The 15,418-nt window shown below is 48.9% G+C and overlaps 1 protein-coding gene across 1 annotated transcript in view; it reads right to left on the bottom strand.

Annotated features, from left to right (window-relative positions):
- LOC107119197 (double C2-like domain-containing protein beta) overlaps window positions 1-15,418 on the bottom strand; it is a 213,454-nt gene that overhangs the window by 25,775 nt on the left and 172,261 nt on the right. The window contains exon 11 of the mRNA XM_015421658.1: window positions 5,379-5,505. Coding sequence (XP_015277144.1) covers window positions 5,379-5,505 — 127 coding nt within the window. The remainder of the gene's footprint in view (window positions 1-5,378; window positions 5,506-15,418) is intronic.

The raw sequence follows: 15,418 nt of genomic DNA, 5'->3' as shown, positions 1-15,418 counted from the left end.
TTGAGCTTCAGTTTCATTATCTGGCCTTCCAGGGAACAGTCAGGGTTGATTTCTTTTAGGATTGACTGATTGGATCTTCTTGCAGTCCAGGGGACTCTCAAGAGTCTTCTCCAGCACCATAGTTCAAAAGAATCTATTCTTCGGCGCTCGGCCTTCCTTATGGTCCAACTCTCGCAGCCATACATGACTACTGGAAATACCATTGCTTTGACCATGCGGACTTTTGTTGACAGGGTAATGTCTCTACTTTTTATCATGCTGTTTAGGTTCACCATCGCTTTTCTCCCATGTAGTAACGCACACCTAATAAATCATCTACTACTGAGGCCCTGAGCCAGTAGAGCCAAAATCGGCATTCTTTTATTATTTATAATAAGGATCACGGAGCTCCATTATTTGGGTTGGATTCTTTGTTTCCCAGCCACCCCTACAGTAGCTGAGAAGTTGCACTTCCCCTCTCTTGTCTTTCCAACTCTCAGAGTAATAAATTACCAACTGGAGAGTCTGACACCATTAATTTGCCTGCTGGGATTCCAACATGCTCATTAACTGTCCGTGCAAAGACAGGATTAAAAGCAACTTAAACGGCCCCCGATTGCACCTTGAAGGGAGTGTCAGATCCAATCAGGACTCCACTCACACAGGCTGCTGGTGGCCCAGTTCAGAGAGAGGAAGTGCTCAGGGGTCAGTCAAGGGCAAACCTTGATTGGATCTTGCAGGCTGCCTTGGCTGGGACTGAGACAGGCTCCCCAGCCCTTTGGCTTAGCACAGAACCTCTGCATCTTGAAGCTTGGGGAAAGCGCAAGCTATCCTTTAAAACGGAAAGAAGCTGTTTACAGGTGTGCCAGCCCCAAGGCAAAATCCAAAACCAGAAGTGGTGGTGGAAAGCGCTGTCAAGCCGCAGCCGATTTATGGAGACTCTGTAGGGCTTTCAAGGCAAGAGACAAATAGAGATGGTTTGTCATTGCCTGCCTCTGCATAATGACCGTGAGCTTCCTTGGTGATCTCCCATCCAAATACTGGCCAGGGCAATGCCTTTTATTAGCACCAACCAAATGACACGAGCATTCACGTTCCCCAGAACTTCAGGGTCAATATCACAAATATATATTTATTTGTGATATCTGTCTGTCTGTCTATCCATCTGTCTATCTATCTCTATATATATGTCTATCTGTCTATCGGTTGTGGGGGGGATAACCTGGGATATGATTTTTCAAAATAATTACAACCCCCAAATAGAAAAAAAATAGAAAATATAACAACAACGGTGGCAGGTCTACAAGTAAGCATTTGTAAATATCTAAGAACATGTCCATGCGTAATTGTCATCTATATCTCATTTGTTCGAATACTGATAAAGTTGAAAGGTCCTCAATCCACTGGATTATGGTAGGTGGGTATTTATTTTTCCAGTGTCGTAAAGTTTTGTCTTTTAACAAGTGTAAGAGCATGGATATGGTGTTAAGTCCTGTTCAAGCCTGCAATGTGTGTGGAGTATGTCGGGGGCGATGCTCTAGTTCTGGGGCAAAATTCTATGGTAGAAGCTAATTCATAGAGTTTTGCCCAAAAAACAGAGCATCCCCCCCATGTCCCTGATGTGCCTACATCACTTCCAGGTCATGTTGGCACATCAGTTGATTTCCAGCATTCCTCCCCACTCTTGGTGAGCATGCCCCCCCATCCCCTGCCGGCTGCTCCGAGGGACCTAGCATCCCAAATCAGCCGGAGGGCCCTTGAAGCCAGCCTCATGCTGCATCCGGCCGAACGTCTTTCCATTTATTCCTCGTGCAATTCTGGCTGCAGCCACTAGGGAACGCAGGAAAGTCTGAGTAAATGACAATCTACTACGATCAGCTAGACTTCCCTTTCTCCAAGGCTGAAGCAAATTTGCCTAACAGATGGTCCCGGTCACACGAGCGGGATACTGCGCCAGTGAAGGGAGGCAAATTAGAGCCAGAACAAAAAGAACCATGGTAGCGCGATCCGACACGCCCCCGTGGCTCCGTGCTCCGGCAGGCAATCAGACGTAGCACGGCAAAACGGACGTTGCGTGTTTGTGCACATGCGTGGGACGGGGAACGGCGCTGGCTGCGACGGGCTACCAGCGCTTCCCCGATCAGACGTGTGGAGTTGCTGCGCGTCATCCGGAAGGTAGTGCTCTGTTGCCGGTACCTTTTCAATGCGCGTTTTCGGGCCGAAGGGACAGATTGGGGACGGGTGTGTGACAGTTCCCTGATGTTGCGGTTTGATCGCGCCCATTTGATGCGCCCTCAACCCGTCCGTTTTGCGGGGCAAATCCTCCCGTGTGACCGGGGCCAGATCATGCTAAACCCTTCAACTAATCATCCAGCAATGTAGCAGGACAAGCAACCGCATCAGATGGCTGCTACACTAACTGTCAACCTGCAGCCTGCTAACCTTCTATAACAGTCTAGCCTTTCCTTGTACCCAGCTCAGCCAGATCTTGCAAAGTCGTCCTTAGGGTGTTGCAGCAAGAGAAAACAACCTTTCCCACTCTTTTGCTTCATTTCGCTCTCTCTTTTCCACACTTTCCCCATTCATTTCTATTTCCCTCCACCTAATTTTTCTGCCATAGAGACCCTTCGCTTCAGTTGCAAATATCACGGGGGTGGTGGGGGTGGTTTGTCTCACCTGGGCTAGGATTTTCCTACGCCTTTCAATTTTGCCATGGAACTCCCACAATCATCCTGAAGCTGTTGGCCAATTTTTGAGTCTCCTAGCTTTATTTTCTGATGTATTATGTCAGTGTGGCGTAGGGGTTAAAGTGTCGGGCCAGGATCTGGGAATCCGAGGTTCAAATCCCCACTATGCCATGGAAGCTCGCTGGGTGACCTTGGGCCAGTCATCCACTCTCAGCCTAACCTACCTTACAGGGTTGTTGTGAGGACAAAATGGATGAGGGGAGAAGGACATGTGCCCTAAACCATTGGGGAGAAAGTAAATAAATAAATACACAACCACAGACAGATAGGCCAATTCTTTTATTATTATAGATTCACGGTAACCGCAAGCCAAGTGGTTTGTTTGTTTTGTTATGATACTTGGTTTGGATCAGGGTCATATGGGGGGGCAGATGGAATCTTTGGGGGCCCATGGTGGCTCTCAGCAGAGCTGCAGACATTCAACAGGTACAGTACTTGCTCCAGCATAGATTCTGGAGTAGGCAAAGAGTTGTGGGTGGATTCACCCTTTTACCTTACTGGGAAAATAGGCTGCTAGTCTGGAAGACCACTGACCCCTGCTAGACGGGGAGCACAAGAGCATTCTCGTTCCCACTCAAACCTGCGCTGCAGCAACGATGACGACAGAGGTAGGAAGGGTTACCAACACGCCTGGAGAAGGAACGCCCTGTCCCTTGCACAGTGACCTAATGGGATGTTATTTGGTGGCGGAAACTGTGGTCCAGTGGCAGTCGACTTACGGCGACCCCGTAGGGTTTTCAAGACAAGAGACATTCAGGGGTGGTTTGCCATTGCCTGCCTCTGCGTAGCGACCCTGGACTTCCCTGGTGGTCTCCGGCCCAAGCATTAACCACGGCTGAACCTGCTTATGCTCCAAGATCTGATGAGATCAGGCCAGCCTGAGCCGTCAGGGCAAGATGTTATATTACCAGGTTAATATTACTTCCCTGCACGCCATGAACGGCTTCATCTACTTGTGTCTACAAATTAAACCTCTCTTAAAGGAACAGCGTTCCGTGCGCCTTGGTGTTTAGTCATGCCGGCCACATGACCAGCGGACAGCGCGGGCTCTTCGGCTTTGAAACGGAGATGAGCACCGCAACCCTAGAGTCGGAGTCGACTGGCTTTCGAGGAGAGGAACATTTACCTTTTTAAAGGGACAGGAGATTTTTCTCCAGGCAAGCTGTTATGTATTGGGACTGAAACATTCCAGAACTGTTCTACCAGAGACTGGCTGAGCTTGGAGCCCTAGAACAATAGCCCACCAGGACTCTGGAAGTAACCAGTCAAGAAGTGATGTTATGTAAATAGCCTATCGTTGGGAGTGGGGTGTGTCTGGGTGTGGCAATCGCATGCCATTTAAACAGGGCTGCGGTCCTGGAGTTTTCAGTCTTGTTCTTGGCTGAAATCACTGAATAAAGTAGAGCTGATCACTAGACGGAGTCTGCTCATCCATGGAACCCACTATTTAACACAAGCCTACTTCCCCCTGCCCCAGTGTTGTCATTGCCACGGCCCAGGTCACCCATGGCACCGCTGGGGCTGCTTGGATTTCTGCCCGTCGCATCTAAGCCAAGACGAAAAGAGCAGCAACCTGTTGCATGTGTGTGTTCTGGAACGAGGGGAGGAAATGAGAAAGTGAATCAGGGAGACTTCCTGGATCAAGGCCTTTCGGGGGAGGCGCAGACGCCTCCTCATGACACAATATTGTCGGTCGTCATCCCGGATTCAAGTAAATGACAATCTTGTTGCTCCGTGCATCAAACCCTGCTGCCCTCTCCGCTTTCCCAGGGGAGACGCATCGGCTCTCCTCCCACATGCTCTCTCTCGGAATGGCTCATCAAGAGCTGAGCAGCTTTGCAAATCCCGGAGTGTGTTTGTTTTTTAATAGAAGCTGCTCCCTCCAGTCAGATTTGCGACGGCTAAACTGGGGAGGGGGGCAAGTTTCAGGGAGGAAAAATGCAGAACAGATCAATTTGCTTGTGAGGTTCCTTTCCGGGAGGGGGATAATTTTTTTGGGGGGGAGGGGGGTTTCAAGCCATCTTTCTTCTCCTCTCCTTGATTCGAGCTGCCAACTTTTTTGCATGTGATTGTTCCTGTGCCTTTAAACAGCTAGTTGGTCTGCAGTCATCCCTCTGCTATGGAAAGAAGTTTACCCAAGTCAGCCACTTACCTTCTGGGATGCTGGGGGGGGGGGACATGGAGGAGGGGGCTCGTGTGGTGTTGGACAGCAGGTAAGGGTCCAAGCTGCTGCAGGGAACAGGGGGACACCAGTAGGGCTGAGCGCCTCCTGGCACAATTCCATGCCGAAAAGGTTGTTCCTGCTGCTCTTGTTTGCTCTTTTTTTGTTTTGTTTAAACTTCCTTTTGAGAACCAAAAGTTCTCAGGGCCCCAAGCTGGACTGCTTCTTCAGTTCTGAGGCTACATTTATTTATTTACTTATTTATTTACATCCTGCCTTTCTACCCATGATTCCATCATTCTCTCCCTCCCCTCGGTTTTATCCTCACAACAACCCTGTGAAGTGGGACAGGCCGAGAGAGTGTGACTGGCCCGAGCTCACCCAGCAAGCTTCCATGGCAGAGTGAGGATTCAAACCTGGGTCTCCCAGACCCTAAACCAAAACTAACCACTGTACCACACTGGGATCTGATGGCAGTGGGCTTCACTCACTGGCAGTTGCTTCTCCAGGCAGATGCTGAACTTTTTGGTCTGGTTTGGCTTGAGCTTCTTCAGCGGGATCCTGGTTTCCCCAATGAACTCGTTGTGGCGAAACTTGTCCTCGTCGCAGACGGAAATTCTGAAAGGCGCAAAAAGAGCAGAGAGGTGAACGCCTCAGCAAATGCTTTTGCAGTGTGACACTGCCCAACAACAAGAAGGCCAGCCTTGCCAGGAAGCGAGAGAGGGGCATCTTCAAGGCCGGGAGGAACAAGCCCAGGACACACAAGTACAGGGATTGGCATAACTGGGCACCCACCAAGCTTAGAGCCTGGCAAAGGGCCCACTCTCAACTGGAGACATGGGTCTGTTTGCCAGAGAGGGAAGTGCCCGAGGCAGCCAAGCAGAGCGCAAGGGAATCGATGCTCAGCTCTCCCCCTCAGGCACCCCCTCCCAACTGGCTTCAGGGCCCCTGGAACATACGACAGACTCTTCCTGTGATCTGCTTCTCCTGGTCGGCCCCAGGGGAGGATCAAAGGAATGTGAGAAAGTCAGAGTTCTCTCCCTGCGGCACGCCGCCACACGCCACACGCCAGTTAGGGACTGAGAGAGAAGGGAACAATGATTGGGGAGTGTGAGGTGGAACTGGGGGGCGTGTGAGGAAAAGAAGCCGCTAGGGAGGGGCTCACGGAAACCCTGCGTATGTCTACTAAAACCTGCAGGCAGCCACAATACTGTATTGAAAGCCGAGAGCTGCTGTTGGGACGGACTCTCTCCAGCGTCACTGTGAGATGCCCAGGCAGGCAACGGACTTAGTCAAGGGTGTCTTTGACCACCTGTAATCCTTCCTGGTGCAACCAGAGGCAGACGGACCTTGGCTTTCACCTTTTGAGGCCTCACAAACATCTTTGTCGTGTGTCTTTAGATCTTGCTGCTTAAGTAAGTAATATGGCCATTTGTATCACATTGTAAGTTAAAAGAATATTTGATCATTCATATTCAATATTCTTTTTATCTCTTTTCTCTACAGCCTTCTTCTTCCTGGTCCCATATTCAGTTATTGGTTATCTTATTGCAATATGTATTTAAGTTATGTGTAAAAAAGGTAAAGGGTCCCTTGCTCGAAAGCCAGTCGAATCCGACTCTAGGGTTGCGGTGCTCATCTCCATTTCAAAGCCGAAGAGCCAGCGCTGTCCGAAGACATTTCCATGGTCATGTGGCCAGCATGTGTACCTCAATATTATTTGACCTCTGAAGAAGGCCCCAATAGGGCAGAAACACGTCAGGTCATGAGTATTGGCCCTTGTGTTTAGGCTATACTTTTTTACGAGGCTTTCATTGGGCCCTTATGTATGTTTTTAACAGTCTTTCTAATAAATACTTGTATTTTTGTATATTATAACTAGGTTTTTAATATTGGCCCTTCATTAGACTTTCTTCTCACCCTTTTGGTTCTTGATCCTTCCTGGTGCAACCAGAAGCAGACAGACCTTGAACCATCCCAGAACCTGGAGTTGTCGCCAGCAAGTCCTTAGAATCAAGAGTCTTTTTTTCTTTTCTTTTTTAAAAAGTCTGATTGCAGCTTTGAGCACGTTACTCCCGTTTTGACCTAGCATTCCAGTTCTACCATGGGATTTTTAGATATGATTGTATCTTGCATGCACATGGTCCAATTCGATATGGTATTTACACATACAGTGTATGTCACAGATGCTTATAATATAGGTATGATGCATAGCGCTGATTACACTTAAACGATGTTGAATACATTTAATGGGGAAAATTCAGCACAAGGAAGGGAAACGACACAAAGATAAAGACTCACGGGCTTGATGTATATAACGGGAAAAAGGAATTTAAATGGAGCTTTGGCACGGGGGGGGGGGAGGCAGGGATGAGAAATTCAAAACCACCCTTAAGTGGATTCCTGGCAACATTCACCCCCACGGCTTCCCGATCCAACCTGTGGCTGTTCTGCTTTCCCAGGATTCCAGAGGAATCTCGGCCGCAGGTTGCTGTATGAGTCTACGATAGCAGAACAAAATTCAAGCTCAGTAGCACCTGAAAGACCAACGGAATTTTCCAGGGTACCAGCTTTTGTGAGTTAAAGCTCACTTTATCAAATAGCTCACAAAAGAGAGCTTTGACTCACAAGAGTTCATACTCCCGAGCTCCAGACAACTCTGTTGGTCTTTAAGGTTCTACTGGAGTGGACTTGAATCTTGGTCTTCCAGAAGCATGTGAGTGTAGGCAGAGTCACACCCTTCTAAGTCCAATGAAGGCACTGAGCTTAGCAGACTATAACTTTCCTTTGGGCGGCACTGTCCAAGAACATTCCTTTCCTTTCATCTGATTGATTAATTAATTAATTATTACCCTTGTACCCTGCCCTCCCCGCAAGCGGGCTCAGGGCGGCTCACAACAGGGCACTATGTGCCAGCACATAAAAACAGGATAAAACAATCACATAAACCAATAAAATATACAGTAATTTCAGTCTATCAATTGAACAAGATAGTATCACCAAGATGTTACATAACACTGTCAGTCCTTCACTAGAGGAGGATAAAGTCCCGTAGATGTTGTTCGTCCCCATCCAGCGAAACTGATCCACCGCGATACCGTAATTTGATCTTCATAGGGCTGGTCCCCTTACCCTGTTGTTACCAATACAATTGGTGGTGGTGATAGTGGTAGTGGCGGCTCCTAATCAAAGGCCTGGCGGAAGAGCTCCATCTTGCAGGCCCTGCGGAACTGTAAGAGGTCCCACAGGGCCCTGATCTCCTCTGGGAGCTCGTTCCACCAGGTAGGAGCCGCCACTGAGAAGGACCTGGCCCTAGTTGCAGCAAGCCTGGCCTCCCTAGGGCCTGGGATCGCAAGGCGATGTTGAGTCCCGGATCGAAGTGCTCTTTGGGGTACACGTGGGGAAAGGTGGTCCCTCAGATATGTCAGACCCTGGCCATATAGGGCTTTAAAGGTAAGAACCAACACTTTGAAGCGGATTCAGGGGGCGCATATAGATGCTATTGGCAGCCAGTGCAGTGCTTTCAGCACAGGCCGGATATGCTCCCATCTAGGGAGGCCCATCAACAGCCTGGCCGCAGCATTCTGCACTAGCTGCAGCTTCCGGATTTGCGACATAGGCAGCCCCATGTAGAGAGCATTACAGTAGTCTAACCTCGAGGTGACCGTTGCATGAATCACTGTGGCCAGGTCATCGCAGTTGACGAAAGGAACCAACTGCCGGATCAGCCAAAGATGGTAAAAGGCCGATTTGGCAGTGACTGCCACCTGGGCCTCCATGGTTAAGGAAGGAGCCAGGAGCACTCCCAAACTCCTAACTACCGACGCTGGCACCAAAGGTGCCCCATTGAAGGTCAGGAGAAGGATCCCCAACCCCAGACCGACCCGACTCAGGCACAGGACCTCCGTCTTCGCCGGGTGTAATTTCAGCTGGCTCAGCCTGAGCCACCAAGCCACGGCCTGCAAAGCCCGGTGCAGATCTTCTAGGTTGGAGACCAACCGGCTGCCCAACATCAGATAGAGCTGGGTGTCATCTGCATATTGATGGCACCCAGGCCCATACCTCTGGGCAATCTGGGCGAGGGGGCGCATATAGATATTAAACAACATCAGGGAAAGCACCGCCCCCTGAGGCACACCACATTCAAGCAGGTGCCTCGGGGACTGCTGTTCCCCTAGCGTCTTGAGCAGTCATATGCCCTCCTCTGATACATATCATCTTTGAGCTTTTATGCCCAAACAATTAAAAAAAAATTAGCAACAGCAAGGGTAGCATTAGGGGATCTCTCAGATAAAAGGAGTGAGATGTATCTTTGAGTGAGGTCAAAAGGAAATGAAATCCAAACAGTACATTAAAAATTGATTCCTAAGAGTTGCATACAAGGGACACCCCAATAAAATATGCACCAATGTTCCAACTTTCCCTAAAGAGCAGTCACACACATGCTCTGAAAAAGAGGTTCCCAGTAATCTACCACTCGCAACAGGGGCGGACTGCGCATTTAGCTGAGTCAATAAAAACACTCCCAAAATAATTTGGGACAGACAAGTGAAAGGCATAAGAAAGCCATGATCTAGGTAGGAGGATTAAAAAAATAAGGAAGAATAAACCCTGCAGGCACAAAAACATGTATTCCGAAGAGGCTCTGGCTAGAAACAGCCAAACTGCCCCATAACATCCACTGATACCCCCCTCCCAATCTATGACCAAAACCATCTCTCTGCTTGATAGTGGAAAGCCAGCAATCACTGATAGTCCCATTAAAAAAAACTGTCCTGTGCTTTCAAACGTTTCCAATAAGAAAAGATCTTATCGTCGTAGGACCAAGAGGCAGGGGATTTCTCTCTCAGCCACCAGCTAATGGATCTGTTGCTTTTCTCAAATGCACTGTGGCTGCACAGACAGCATCAGAAGGGGTGCAATTCTACCCACCAAATCTCTTTTGCACACTCCAGAGAGAAATGCCTCTCTAGCTTTCACGACAAGGACTTTCTGTCAAATTTCTTCTAATTACAGCAACACAATGTTATTCCCCCCCCACACACCTCAGCAAGCCAGAACCGGGGCCACAAAACTGGGTATAATTAGACACAATCAAACATTACACTGAGACCTTTGGTGTATGATGGGTACATTTTCTTGGAAGAGGGAGGGAGTCAGAAAGCAACCGGTAGTCTCTCAAGCAAATTAGGAAACTAATGTGGCTAATTTGAAGCAGCAAAGGGGGGGTGTCTCTCATAGCCTTGAAGCACAATGCATGATCTCAGGCCTGACCAATCTCTCTTTAATTAACTTTTATTGAAATTTCATAATAGAGAAGAAAGAGAAAAAAGAAAAAGGGAAAAAAACTAGAAAAAAGACAAGAAAAAATAATTCAGCGTGTATGCCTTCTCAATACAAGTTAGGGATAGCTTACAGTCCATATTATCTAAATCACATAGTACCCTCGTGTCTAATATATAATAGTCTTATATTCATATTTATCTTTACTCCACACATAGAAAGGAGCCCAAGCATCAACAAAGTCTTTTTCGGATTTTTCTTTCAAGATCACAGTTACTTTGTCCATCTCCGCACATTCCGTGATTTTCCAAATCCCTTCTTCTGGAACTGTTCGTTGTTTCCATACTTGAGCTAAAGTAATCCTGGCTGCTGTCACTGCATGCAATATAAAGTATTTTTGTTGTTTATTAAATTTATCTGAAAAGCAGTTCAACAGGAAGAGTTCTGGTTTATTTATTTTATTTATTTAACTTTCCACTTGCTATACCGCCCTAACCCCTAGGGGTCTCTGGGCGGTTTACATCTGTAATGGTTCTAGTAACCCTTCTTCCCTAACTTGGGCCACACATGATAGGGGTGGGGAAGCCTACCGGCACCCTAGTTAGAGGGCCTCGTTGTTTCTCCGGCGTTGCTGTTTCTTCCCGGCGATCATTCCTAGCCTTCCTCCTGGCGACTGGCGACCAGCGGGACTGCGCAGGCGCCCGACTTCCACGCCTGCTTCCTGGCTCAGGCTCAGTCCGATCAGGCTCCGCCTTGTCCAGCGCCGCGTGTCATCGGGTGCCCCTCAGTCTCTCGCCTCCGTCGCCGTTGGTCGCACGATGGTCTGCTCGCTGTCAGGGATCGCTCTGTCAGTGCTGCAGCCGCTGCATCGCCATTTGCCTCCGCCGCCAGATGCTCCGTCGCCGCCATTGCCACCGATGATTCCACTGTCGTCTGTGCCATCTCCACGCTCCTCGTCAGGGGAGGGTGCCCCTACCCTTCTAAGGGTAGGTACCCATTAGCCTACTCGCGTAGCTGTTAACTGCTTTCGGCCCGCTGGGTTGGCGGGAGCTGGGACTGGGGGCTGGGAGCTCACTCCGGCCGCGGTGGGGATTCGAACAGCCATTGTGGCTGTTCGCTACTGATGTTACTTGCAGGCGTTGTACTGCCTGCGCCACCGCTCCCATTGGTTCAAATGGTATTATCACCTGTAAAATTTCTTGCATTACTTCATGTACCATTGTCCAAAACTTTTTAACAACATGCATGATCTCAGGCCTGACCAATCTCAGGTGGGACCTGGAGATCTCACATAACTATCAATGATCTCTAGGTGACAGAGATCAGATCCCCTGCAGAAAATAGCAGCTTCAGAGGGGGAACTCCATGGCATTATACACCTGCTGAGGCTCCTCGCCTCTCCCCAGACCCCTCCCTCAAATCCCCAGGGATTTTCCAACTCAGGGTCAGCAATCCTGCCACCTGTCAGAGGATCCAGGAAGTGTGGAGGTTGTACCCCCTCCTTCTGTCCCAGGAACACTAGCAAGGGAAGATCAGCTTGTCCGCCACTATATTTGAACGATGTAAACACAAGGCATTCAGTCCTCACACATCTCCCCATCCTCATATATACTCTGGCCCCACTGGTGGACCTCCTGATGGCACCTGGGTTTTGGCCACTGTGTGACACAGAGTGTTGGACTGGATGGGCCATTGGTCTGATCCAACAGGGCTTCTCTGATGGGCCATAATGCTCTGTATCCTTGATACTTGGAGGGCAACACTGGAAGGGCTTGTGGTGGGGGTTTGAACAACATGTACATGGTCCTCCATTGGGCAGGGGGTTGGACTAGATGGTCTGTATGGCCCCTTCCAACGCTATGATTCTATGATTCGATACTTTAATTCTCTGCACTTATGACTACAGTCTCGAGCATTAACAGTTCAGGGTAATAACAACAGCACAATGATAATAATTATAATTATTACAGTGGGCACACCTATAACAGGTAAAATATCAAATTATCTGGGTCTAACTATCTATTAGATTTAATTACATAGGAAAAGAACTTAGCAACAGCCAGAGTAGTATCATGGTCACTGCTGGCCAAGAGAGCCTGTAGCTTACAGTGGGCTGGAGAACTGGCCACGTCCTTAGGAATGGGGAAACAAGCAGGGTTCCCTACCTATGAAATTCTGGACAGTCCAATGAACCGTGTAACAACGTGCCAAGACTCCCTGGTACTGGGGGTTGAACCTGGGACTTTCTGCATACCAAGAAGATGCTCTTCCACTGAGTCACAGCCCCTCCCAACAAGACGTAAGAGAAGCCTTGTTGGATCAGGCCGATGGCCTGTCCAGTCCAACACTCTGTGTCACACAGTGACCAAAAGACCCACCAGCAGGGCCAGAACCCCAGAAGCCCTCCCACTCTTGCCCCCCAAGCACCAAGATTACAGAACACCGCTGCCCCAGACAGAGTGTTCCCTCTATACCAGTGATGGCGAACCTTTTAGAGACCGAGTGCCCAAACTGCAACCCAAAACCCACTTATTTATCGCAAAGTGCCAACACAGCAATTTCACATGAATACTGAGGTTTCACTTTAGAAAAAACAACTCATACATTAACTTAAGATGATCCAAACAAACTAAGGAAAGCAAATGCTTTCATTTACTTAAAATTATTTGGCAGAGAATTCGACACTTTAATGATGGTCTGGGCCTGGCTGGGGCGATGGCACGCGTGCCCACAGAGAGGGCTCTGAGTGCCACCTCTGGCACCCGTGCCATAGGTTCGCCACCACTGCTCTATACCTTGTGGCTAATAGCTAGTCATGTACCTCTGCTCCATATGTTTATCCAGTCCCCTCTTGATAAGAACGTAAGACAAGAACGTAAGGACGGGACATCCAAAAGTTAAAGACAACGTTAAAATCTGGAGCAAAACTGAAACAAAGCCTAAGCATTAACATGTTCAATGATGCAGAAGAAACACATTAGGATAATACATGCAGCAACAGATAGGATGTACTGCACACAGTAGTATAGTCCGCAGTCTCTTTCCTTACAGTATTCTTCCCGACTTACTATTACCATTACAAAAATGCCATCCTGAATAATTCAGTTTTGCATAGCTGGCAAAGTGCCAGGAGAGGTGGATCCTTCCTGACCTCCTCAGGCAAGCCGTTGCAGAAGGGCGGGAGTCAGGACGGAGAATGCATGTCTGCGGGCAGTTGTTGACCTTGCCTGTTTGCCAAGCGGCACCTGCAGAAAGCCCTGCTCAGATAAGCAAAGCTGTCACGGCAGAGCTTAAGGTAACGCTGAAAAGTCCATCAGGCAGCGATTCATGCCGAAGCAGAACCCTTTTCCCCCTGATAAGATAGATTTGCCTTTACCCCAGTTTACTCTGCAAAATGCTGGAGGGTGCAGCACTCAAAGACACCTCCGGCTAGGGGGGAACTAGCATGGCAGGAAGCAAGCTGGGAGAGGACCCCTTTCCCCCTGATAAGATAGATTTGCCTTTGCAGGGAGGGTTTTCAAAAACAAAAACAAGCCAGCGCATTCCACAACAGCATCCCTCCACCTCCAGTGGGACAGTCCCACACACCACTGAAAGATTCTACTTCCATATGCTGCTGTTTGGTGTAATGGTTAGGAGCGCAGGCTCTAATCTGGGAGAACCGGGTTTGATTCTCCACTCCTCCACATGCAGCTGCTGGTGTGACACTGGGTCAGTCACAAGTTGTTTCATGGCTATTCTCTCATGAGCAGTTCTTGAAAGAGTTCTTGAAAGAGCGCTCTCAGATCCACCTACCTCATAGGGTGGCTGTTGTGGGGAGAGGAAGGGAAGGAGATTGTTAAGGTGCTTAACATAAGAACATAAAAGGAAGCCAATGTTGGATCAGGCCTTCCCTCCGCGTCAACGAGGGGCTGGAGGGAAAAGCGGTGCGGCGGCGCAATCACACTGATGCATTCCAGAGGCAGCTCGTGGCAAACCGGTTGCTACTACCTTTGACCAGGTATTTTTTAACTCTGCATTTTCGGCGGTATGTGATCGCGCCCGGAAACTCCGCCATACGATTGTGACTCTCCTGCGGCAAATTCGCCATGTGAACCCCAGATGATCTATTCTGAATTTGTGCAATGCTAATTATCCCTGGGGGGAGGGTATAGAGTAGGAGACCTGCCCGAGGTGTAGAAATGGCGAAGATGCAGGCAAAGAAACTGAGCCACACACTGCCAGGTTCTCTTGCCTTTTGGAGAAAAGGGCTGATTCAGGGGCGGGGGTGTCTCTGACTTCCTCCCCCCCCTCCTCTCAATTTAATAAACCCTTTTGCAGTTCTCCCCAGCAGAGTACAATACGACTGTCTGAGCCCTCCATCTACGATAGAGGTTTCTTTTCTGGCTGCAAATGCCTTTTCTCTGCCACCCCCGATTTCATATAATTTCTACTAGAAGAAAGAGAAAAGGGCTTTTCTGTGGGCATCTTGAGTCTTTTCTGCTCCCAGATAAGCTGCCGCTTCGCCACTTGGTTTAGCAGGTATTGTGCATCCATCTCACGAGATGTGAACCGACAACCACGCCGGTGGCCAGCCGCTCCCTCGAGTGTCTCGTCTTCCTCTCTGCCTCCTCCGTTCCTGTTACTAAGGAGCGTTTTAATGAATCTACTAATGCAGAAGGTTTTGTGGCATGGCTGATAAAGGGTTTTTTCTAAGAAACAGCTCCTGAAAAAAAAAGAGAAGCCTCAGCGATTGTAAGAGGCCTTTTTTTTTTGGCAGGCACCTGTAGAATTTTAACTAAACGCTTGCTTTAGGCTCTCCTTGTTTGCATGCAGATGAAGTCCTGCGTTCGCTTCCCAATTTGGAATGATGTCGGGACTGGCCCTGGTAAAAGAGCCGGGTGCTCCTCAGAGGAGACAGATCCTCTCTCAGTTCTTGCCACGCCTGAGGTCTAAGAGGAGTCCAGGACCCCAGAGGGAAGCCCCAACCTGGGAGGAGGCTCTATCCAGGAAGATAGTGCAATCTCAGATAAGCAAAGCTGTCATGGCAGAGCTTAAGGTAATATCCTCTCTCAGTTCTTGCCACGCCTGAGGTCTAAGAGGAGTCCAGGACCCCAGAGGGAAGCCCCAACCTGGGAGGAGGCTCTATCCAGGAAGATAGTGCAAGCACGGAGGAGGAGGAGGAGGAGGAGGAGGAGGAGAGATTGGATTTATACCCTGCCTTTCACTCAGAGTCTCAGAGCGGCTTACAAACTCCTTTCCCTCCCCC

The sequence above is a fragment of the Gekko japonicus genome, unplaced genomic scaffold (genome assembly GCF_001447785.1).
Source record: "Gekko japonicus isolate JY-2015 unplaced genomic scaffold, Gekko_japonicus_V1.1 scaffold2327, whole genome shotgun sequence".
Taxonomy (NCBI): Eukaryota; Metazoa; Chordata; class Lepidosauria; order Squamata; family Gekkonidae; genus Gekko; species Gekko japonicus.
The sequence above is the reverse complement of the archived record's forward strand: the minus strand, read 5'-3'. Positions and strand labels throughout refer to the sequence as shown.